General features: G+C 35.5%; 1 protein-coding gene across 2 annotated transcripts in view; it reads right to left on the bottom strand.

Moving 5' to 3' along the window:
- Window positions 1–14: 14 nt before the first annotated feature.
- The window catches only part of LOC144448308 (glutaminyl-peptide cyclotransferase-like), a 48891-nt gene continuing 38582 nt past the window's right edge, over window positions 15–10323 (bottom strand). For both annotated transcript variants that reach the window (XM_078138507.1, XM_078138499.1), the window contains exons 4-7: window positions 5585–5734; window positions 3805–3904; window positions 3373–3495; window positions 15–3115 (exon numbers count right to left, since the gene is read on the bottom strand). In XM_078138507.1, coding sequence (XP_077994633.1) covers window positions 2943–3115; window positions 3373–3495; window positions 3805–3904; window positions 5585–5734 — 546 coding nt within the window. In that variant the 3' untranslated portion in view covers window positions 15–2942. The remainder of the gene's footprint in view (window positions 3116–3372; window positions 3496–3804; window positions 3905–5584; window positions 5735–10323) is intronic.

Here is a 10323-nt window from a genome sequence, read left to right as displayed (position 1 = left end):
TTCATTTCGTCAGGTAATTTATTTTTATTTTATTTGTCATTAACATCATTATTACATTCATATACAGATCTTTCCCATCAAAGGAATTATTTCTATTATTTTATTTCCAATATATCATTGGACTACTTGTAAATGTTAAGTTGTTGTCTTGGCAACCATTATTTTGATTTGCTCTACTCTCGGCTATTTATTTGCTCTTGGTTATATCACAGGAACGCTGAAAACAAAGTTACTTTTATGGTTCTGAGCCGACTAGGATATCCACAGGTAACGGCAAAATATCACTCACTTGGCTTTGTTATTTTTCCTGAGTTCCATATCTAATGCTATTTTACAAACATTGCATTGATGATCCAACTTTTTTCTGATTGAAAATTCAAATTAATTGATAAGTTGATTAATTAAAATACTTAAGTATGAAGGCATCAATGGCCAAACCTTGAGTACATCATTAGATTGGTTTCTGCATCATAACTGTAATGACTGACAAATGAGTGCATGAACTATGACCTGGGAGCTTTCAAAAAATCCAAATATTGAAACCATATTTCAGATCATAACTAATGTTTGACAAATAAGTACTTGACCCATGACCCAGTAGCTTTCAATAAATCAAAATATGGCACATCAATAAAAGCAAAAGGGCACGGTTTAAAACGCAGTATTCCAGACTGATGTAAATTATTCTCAAATAGTAAAATAAGAATCTCCTGGTTCAAGTTCAAAGAATCTTTGATAAAATGAGAAATAAGAGTACACAAATTAAAGGTGCACTACACAGTGAATGTTGCACATCGTAGCATTAGGATGCACACATGTGGCCTCATCCTAGTGCTAGGAAGAAGAACACAACCATGTGTTGCACAGCCCCCGTTACATGGTGTGTTTTCCACAGCTGTGAAAAATATGCCTGATGCAGGGATGTGGATATCATCTCAGTGCCAAGGCCATTCTGCACATCCCTGTACCATAGCTGTGCTCGGCACACCTATACACAGTTGTGCACATCCATGTATCAGCTGCGTTGAAATCATACTCTGGAGTAGCCCTTTCATTCAATTCAAATCAGCAATGTTCACACAGCTGGTACATGGCTGTTGGAACTACCCGTTACAGCAATGCTAACATAGCTGGTACATGGCTGTGGGAAATACCCCTGTTACAGCAATGCTCACATAGCTGGTACATGGCTGTGGAAAATACCTACATACAGGTACATGGCTGTGGGGGAAAAGCTCTTGTACATGGATGTTGTAATACCAGTCATACGTCTGTCAAATCTAGGCATGTTACACCAAGTAGGCTGGCCAGAGCTGTTACAGGGACATTTTTCACATAACTGGTTCCCTGGGACTGGTACAGCCACTGTGGCTCCATAGGGATGGTACAACTGTGTGCACAACCCTGTCCTAGGTATGTGACTATAACAGAGGTATGAGGGTTTCCCCTGTGTACTGCAATAAAGTCAAGTTGAATGAGACAGGTCAGGAGGCTCCTAAATTCCATTCAGCATACATGGGGTATTCATACAAATGTTCAGTGCTCAAAGGGACATATGCGCAATCCATGCAATACATTTTCACCGACACAATTTTCATGAGTTGTATAACACTAGTAGAAAGACCTCAAATTCAAAAAATACCTTTACTGAAAAAAAATGTTGAAAAAGGCCCTCTACTTCTACTACACTGATAGTTGTGCAGATTATGCAGAATTATTTAGTCTTAAAATAAGAGAGAGGGATATATGAGTGTCCACTTCTTAAAGGAATGTCTTACATATCAAATTTCTTCACATCACTTTGTTTAATGTCCAGCTGACTTTAGGGTACTAAAACAAAACCTTAAAACTAATAAGTTTGACATGTATACTTTTAGAATTCACAATTCAGGTACTAAAAATAACATTTCGTACTATAAATTAAAGTTTACCATGGAAAATATCATTCTACATTTTTTTTTATAAAAATAGATATTTTTCACTATTCTTGATCGACACCTGATAAGAGATCAAATTGTTGCTGACATAGTCAAGAATATTTCACTTTTGTGTTATGTTGTATACTAGTATTACATGTACACTACCTGGTTGTTGAAAACGCATGTTTTCTTGCAGTACACCAGTAATTGTTACCAGAAACACTGTTGTACAATCAGAAACTCTGATACAGGGCACTGTTGTACAACCAGAGACTCTGATACAGGGCACTGTTGTACAACCAGAGACTCTGAAATTGGGCACTGTTGTACAACCAGAGACTCTGAAATTGGGCACTGTTGTACAACCAGACACTCAGATAGAGGGCACTGTTGTAAAACCAGAGACTCTGAAATTGGGCACTGTTGTACAACCAGAGACTCTGATAGAGGGCACTGTTGTACAACCTTAAATCAAATAAACAGTCAAATTAAAAGAACCAAGTATACACATGTACAAAACAACACAAACTCTGTGTCACATGTCATTATTCATTTTCTTAATCAAGGGTTAATAAGTAAGGGTTGTGGTATTCTGTAAAACCAAAACTAACATTTCATTTCTGGTGTAAAGATGGATTATCACCTCAAAACACAAAACAAATAATATAACCATGGCTAAATTTAACTTTCTGCTGAAATGAAACACATCTATGTCGAAATGTCCTGTTTTAATGATTTCCATTTAGATGATTTTCGTTATGACATACAATAAGAATTGCCAAATGTTTTTGACTCCATGAATAGAAATGTTCATTACTAAGAAATGCCACATGTTGTTATAAACTATACATATATATGCAAGTTTTGAGTCATTTAAACTGAAATGTTTAGGTTGGGATATTTCTGGGTGTTGGGTGGGTGGTATTTGAGTACTGTATAATAACATTACATACTGCCTCAAACCCTTACTTATTACCCCCTAAAATATTCAATTCCGTCACTTTATCACATCATTTATCATTTTTATTTCTTCTTCCTCTTGATGTGTTTTTCTAAGCCTAAATGTTCAGCGACATATACCCGTAGTATTCTACTAATATTTTCAACATCTTCGTAATCAATGATATCTTTGTTGTCGGTGAATTGATGCCAGACACGAGGAAATGGTGTTACTATCAGATGTAAGGCTTTAACACCTACAAAAATAAAAAGTAAGACAAATGGTTTAATTAACCTGTAAAGTTAGACTCTCCATAGCCTGTTCAATAGTTAACATTATTCCATCCTATATCAGTCTGCTTTGGGTGCTTCACTAAGAAGAATACAGCAAGTACAATTTGAATAAGCAGCAAAAATTATGACCAAAAAGTGTATATAAAGTCAGCTTAATTGTGCCCCATTTAATTAAGAAATACTTTTTCAAAAGATTATCAGATTCAAGATATTTGCCTACCTCTGTCAACAAATGGTTTGTGATCATCTTGTATCTCTGATGTCCATCTACTGTTGCCACCTTGGAAGTAGGGTGCCCCTGAACTGTAACCACTCAGTAATTTGGCATTGTTTAGACGTTTCTCTGTAACAAAACAGAACAAGGATGAACTTGGATGAATATCATACAACTGTATAACTCTAAAGCTTGAGACTTCGAGACCAATGCTTCAATCCCACATCTTAAATTTAGTGGTTTTTTTTTTATCAATCATCCGATGTAGCCATACAGATAAAATAGGGTCACTCTTTTATTCCAGACCAATTTTTTTTCTACACCTCTGCCAGACAACTCATTCTCACCAAATTTTTAATCCTAATATGATGCAGGCCTTTCAAAACCTGGCCTAAGTTTAAGTATGCTTACTAAATTTTTAAAACCGATTATACATACCAATGTTCTCCATGCGCTGAAAGTGTACAGATGTGGCACTATAATGGTTGTGAAAGACGGGATTACTATAACCAATTAAATCAAGTAGAATGAAAACATCCTGAAAGACGATATAAATAGGTTAAAAATTGTAAGATTATACAGATAATATTAAGTTTACACTTTGTCAATTAATATTTCACTATTGTATACACTGATTTGCCTTTGACCAATGGTTTAAAACAAAGAAACTTTAAAATGTAGAGAAATGTTGTTTTAATCAGAGTTACACAAGTTACCGGTACATATATGAGAATTACGCAATTCTTTTGCCCTCTTGTACAGAACACTGCCGAATACAATCATAATCTGGGGATGCACATTTTGGAATAGTCTACCAACAGATAAGAAATACCTCACATCAAAATATCTTATCCAAAAAGACTTAGGATAATTCCTCTTTTGCAATGTGTTATCATTCTAAGAATGTCAAATCTTCACACAGTCTCATAATTTGTTCTACTTTAACGTTCACACATTGTCAGTTCATTTTAACCCCTGAGGTCAAATCTGCATATGTATTTTGAAGTGGGCCTAAACAAGTCAGGCAAAAGTCTATTGTTTTGGACTAAGAAATTATGAATTTTGTTTCATGTACCATTTGTGTCACCATTGTTAAGTGAAATTGGCAACAAATGAATGAATGAATGAATGAATGAATAAAAAAATAAAAAAATAAGAGAATGAAAACAAAATGGTACAATGGATTGTGATAAAATTTCATCACTAGCGCCCTCTATTGATAGAGTGCAAAAATCTTGAAAGTTCGAACATGTATAAAAGAGAAAATGCCATAAAAATGTTTTGTTCACATATTTAAATGCAATTAAACATTGGTAACACTTCAAAGGAACGGTTTTCATTCTTCAGAATATGATTGACAATTCTGAATGTTAGTTCCAATATGGATGTTTCTGACACACTTTATGCATCGTAGTATGCATACTGGTTTTTGGTTATCATAAACTACACATACTGGAAACTAATTTCATGATTGTAACTCACCTATAATTACTTGCGATTTCAGAAAACTATTAAGTTGAACTTGTGCCTTTATAGGGTATCTTTGCTGTGAGACCATGCATCGTGAATGAGAGTCAGCAGAAATAATATAATGCATTCAAGTTTCTGATTATTCATGAGATTTTTCACACTGAAGGGTATAAACATTTTTGACTCGTGTAACTTGTATACTATTACATTATTTCTGCTGACTCCCATGATGCACTAGCCCATAGCAAAGATAACCTATAAAGGCACGAGATGAACTTGATGTTTTCTCTGAAATCGCAAATAATTGTAGATGATGTAAAATCATGACATGACTCTCCAGAACCTATAGTTTATGAAAATGGCTCTATTTCCTGGAGTGGTGTTCTCCTTCAAAATGCTCCATGCTCTGTGCTTACTGGCATTGAGTAGAATGGAAGCTACGATCTACTGTTAGAGGGCGCTATTCAACTTACAATGTTGTATCATTGGGTGGACTTGATTGTGGTTTATCACGGTGTACACCGGTTCAGTTTTTTATGCTTGTTTGGTACGGGGGTGGTGTGTGCACATTCTGTTGGTGATACCCGAATAGCCTGACCAATTTTGTCAGTTGTAGACGGTCAAGCATTGCGGTGGGGAGTGATAAACGGTCGTGACCGTGGTGGAATCGACCAGGTCACTCAATCAAGTCCACCCATCTTTCATGCCTGCCAGTGAGGGCAGTGTTCACTTAAAGCTTCATACGCACCATTGCATCCAAGTGAGTGTTTTTACCATCAGGCATCATAGTGGTGGCCATTTTGGCAGCCAGATGTCTTGAACCATACAGGGAATCTTCATTTGTCCACTCTTCAAATGCTTCCTCCCCATCAAAGAATATCAGCTGTAGCGTAATGTCCTGTAAGAAAATGAACGTAACATTATGTAACTGCCACACCTTAATTACACTAAATCATGTCATCCATTCCAAGGAATTGGTGATATTCTCGTCATCCCAAGTTGGCTTATGTTCATTTCAAACCACTTACTGCAGACTAGTAGTGTGTAAAATGTATTTACAGACATGTACTAAACTACTAAACAGATTTCAATGAGTGATACCATTCAATATTTCTGCAATAAATGAGTGCAAAAACGGTTGCTTGTGCCCATAGTCTTTACACCATTCAATATTTCAAGACGCTGAAAAGAAAAGAGAAATTAGACCATCAGCGTAAAAATGTGAAAAATAAACTGCTAATGGTTCCAACAATAAATTAGACAGTGAAATACAGTTACTTTAGAATGGTAAATTAGAAATGAATACGACATTTCAATCCATTTTACTACAGAGTAACAGACCTTGATCACATGTGAAATGATTATGACATATCAGAGATGTAACAAGTTGGAAGTCTGTTTGAATCAAGTGTGTGCTATTGTAATGACCAGAAGTGTTGCAATAATACATGTCCAACTTCATTATCAAACATTCTGGTATAGTTATATAGTATACAGGGAGGACCTTCTTATATCAGTTTGTAAATATAAACTGAACATTTAAGAAGAAATCTGAAAAAAAATAAACAAGTAGGGCAAGACAAAAAGCTTGATGTTACTGACAAATGTCTTACACTGGACTCACACAGTATGGAGTTCTGCCATATTGTATTACATCGTGAACACTGACAAATGTCTCACACTGGACTCACACAGTATGGAGTTCTGCCATATTGTATTACATCGTGAACACTGACAAATGTCTCACACTGGACTCACACAGTATGGAGTTCTGCCATATTATATTACATCGTGAACACTGACAAATGTCTTACACTGGACTCACACAGTATGGAGTTCTTCCATATTGTATTACATCGTGAACACTGACAAATGTCTCACACTGGACTCACACAGTATGGAGTTCTGCCATATTGTATTACATCGTGAACACTGACAAATGTCTCATTCTGGACTCACACAGTATGGAGTTCTGCCATATTATATTACATTGTGAACACTGGCAAATGTCTCACACTGGACTCACACAGTATGGAGTTCTTCCATATTATATCACATTGTAAACACTGACAAATGTCTGAATATTTTGAAAACCTCTTAGCTGTAGACTTGTCAGGAAATGTCAATACTCAATATAATTGTGACTCAACAGCCATTGTGTAAACCATTGTCCATATAGAGACAAATACTAGGAAAATCCTGCAACAAAGATTGTAAATTAGTGAAATTACAGAAATTATTTGGATTTTTAAAATATTGATAGAAATCATTTAGACTTGTTACACCAGAGAATTTAACAAGACATGTTTTTTTTTTGTCTTTCAAAATACGAAAATAGATAAAAAATATTCTGATTACTAAAACACAGTAAAAATGAAATATTAACAGCAGTACTGTGATTCCAAGCTGTTGCTATTTAATGCATTTACGGTGTATTCCCTCTGGGAACTCACACACTCTCACGGGGATATTATATAGCGCCCTCAACCATAAAACTAAAGCAATGAACTGAGTATAAAATGTGTCATGGGAGAAAAATAGCATTAAGAATCAGATTACAAAAGATAATCTTGTATTCTTGGGAATAATAGAAATATCAAATGTTAATGGAAAACTACAATTTGACGGGTCAGTACCTTTACATGGATTTTGCACCTCTTGCGCTTTTTATTTTGCCCCCAGCTCTCTCTCTTAGCTTTACATCTATGCTTCCGCACTCTGTTCTTTTGTTGCTACATCAGGGAAACAATCGAAGCATGAAAAGTGAGATGATTATTAATGAGCCATGCAGACTTACACATATTCACAGATAAAAGCCGACAATCTATGTTTTATGTACAATTTAACATTTATATAATGCACTTTATAAGAACTACAGTAGTATCGATCGCTTACACGTATTGTCAATAAAATATATGTACTACATTACACTCAATGTACGCCATCATTTCATTTTATTTCATGTACAGGTTTTTTTAGTGGCAATTTGTCAGGTTCCCAATGACAACATCAAATACTATAATTTTTGTTTTATGATTACACATAAACTGACATCTCTATTGTTTTTAAATTTGTATAATTACTTGCAATGTTTGGTGTCTGCTGTATATATATTTTTGTTTCCATCTTTATCTACTACAAATGTATATTTTTTAAGTCGATGAGTTTTTAAGCAGACTAAATGATTTTGTTACTATTATTTTAAGAAGAACAGATGTAATTCTGATACTAATGAGTTGGAGAGTTGAGTGCCACTCACTGAATTTTAGAATTAGGAAATATTGATCGACAAATCAATATCAATCAATCAATGATTTTTTTCAGTACAGGGTCAGTTCTTTTCATTGATCTTATGATTTTCATAAAATGATGGCAGGTATGATTTCAAACCTGTTTATATCTTTATAGCCCTGTCTTCATTTGATTTGATTCCAATTCAAATTAATCTGAGAAACATATGTTGTATGTTTTGAATTCAAGATTGGGAGAGACAATAATTCTTACCATATGCTGTACTCAATTTATCATTGCTAGTAATTTCTCATTAGCTATTGTATGTATGCACTTTTAAGAATACTATCTATTGTGTAGATGTAGCAGCAGTGTGCTGGCTAATGAGAGTCAGCATTTTTTGTCATTGGTCAAAAGTGATAAAAACTCTAGGTTTCTTGTGAGATTTCATATAGCATAGTGGAATACCAGATTTTGGTGGGTCACAGGAAATTGCTGTGTGTCAGTGCCAGTGGTACATCAAATTGACTTTTACACTGGTCACCACAAGGTAAGTGACTGGGGAGCACCAAGGTTTGGTACGTCATGTGAAATTGTTGTGTGTAATGGTACAATTATCAAATTGGCTAGAGGGAAACACTGTGTGGGAGTACATGGTATTGAAGATGATCAATGTGTTAATGGTGTGACCACACTTTCTTTCAACCACACCCAAATTAATACAAATATACATCAATAGTCATCTTTTGTCTGGCAACATTTTCAAATCCAATTTGAGATTTCAAATGTTTACTTTGTATGAAAAAGAAAAATTGAGGTCTAAATGTAATTCCCAATGTGTACGATAATCAGTGACATGTACTATACAGCCTTTCATTGTATTCTTTTGGAAGTAAAGTTGCAGTTTCCATGGAGATCAATGATGACTATGAAGCCATCCATAAAGTCATTAATTTGAGATAATGTGAAGCTGGAGACCACACTTGACATATTGGACACAGGAAAGGATTTTTTATCAAGTAGACATTGGAGCTCTCTACCTATTGTTTAGAAAGTCAATGAGCATTGGAGTGTGATTGCTTATTAACTAGAGGTGTGTTATCATTACCTTTCTCATCACAGCTACACAGTTCAATGATCTTGAAGTACAACTACAATTTGTTCTTAGCCATGATTTGAAGTAACAAGACGTATACGTCATTACACTTTCTCATTACATCTATGCATTCAAACCTTGATTGATGGGTTACAAGTACAGTCTTTACTTGGCCATGATTTGAAAGTAAATGCCAAGTTTAATACATTCCTGACTGAGTACACTACACAAGTGCATGTATCTAACTTTGTCTAATGACATTGGTGTGGACACTTTGTCTAAAAACATTGGTGTGGACACTTTGTCTAAAACATTGGTGTGGACACTTTGTCTAAAACATTGGTGTGGACACTTTGTCTAACGACATTGGTGTGGACACTTTGTCTAATAACATTGGTGTGGACACTTTGTCTAATAACATTGGTGTGGACACTTTGTCTAATGACATTGGTGTGGACACTTTGTCTAATGACATTGGTGTGGACACTTTGTCTAATGACATTGGTGTGGACACTTTGTCTAATGACATTGGTGTGGACACTTTGTCTAATGACATTGGTGTGGACACTTTGTCTAACGACATTGGTGTGGACACTTTGTCTAATGACATTGGTGTGGACACTTTGTCTAACGGCATTGGTGTGGACACTTTGTCTAATGACATTGGTGCGGACACTTTGTCTAATGACATTGGTGTGGACACTTTGTCTAACGACATTGGTATGGACACTTTGTCTAACGACATTGGTGTGGACACTTTGTCTAATGACATTGGTGTGGACACTTTGTCTAACGGCATTGGTGTGGACACTTTGTCTAATGACATTGGTGTGGACACTTTGTCTAATGACATTGGTGTGGACACTTTGTCTAACGACATTGGTGTGGACACTTTGTCTAACGACATTGGTGTGGACACTTTGTCTAACGGCATTGGTGTGGACACTTTGTCTAAAACATTGGTGTGGACACTTTGTCTAATGACATTGGTGTGGACACTTTGTCTAACGACATTGGTGTGGACACTTTGTCTAATGACATTGGTGTGGACACTTTGTCTAATGACATTGGTGTGGACACTTTGTCTAATGACATTGGTGTGGACACTTTGTCTAATGACATTGGTGTGGACACTTTGTCTAATGACATTGGTGTGGACA

Source organism: Glandiceps talaboti, chromosome 2, assembly GCF_964340395.1.
Source record: "Glandiceps talaboti chromosome 2, keGlaTala1.1, whole genome shotgun sequence".
Lineage (NCBI taxonomy): Eukaryota > Metazoa > Hemichordata > Enteropneusta > Spengelidae > Glandiceps > Glandiceps talaboti.
The sequence above is the reverse complement of the archived record's forward strand: the minus strand, read 5'-3'. Positions and strand labels throughout refer to the sequence as shown.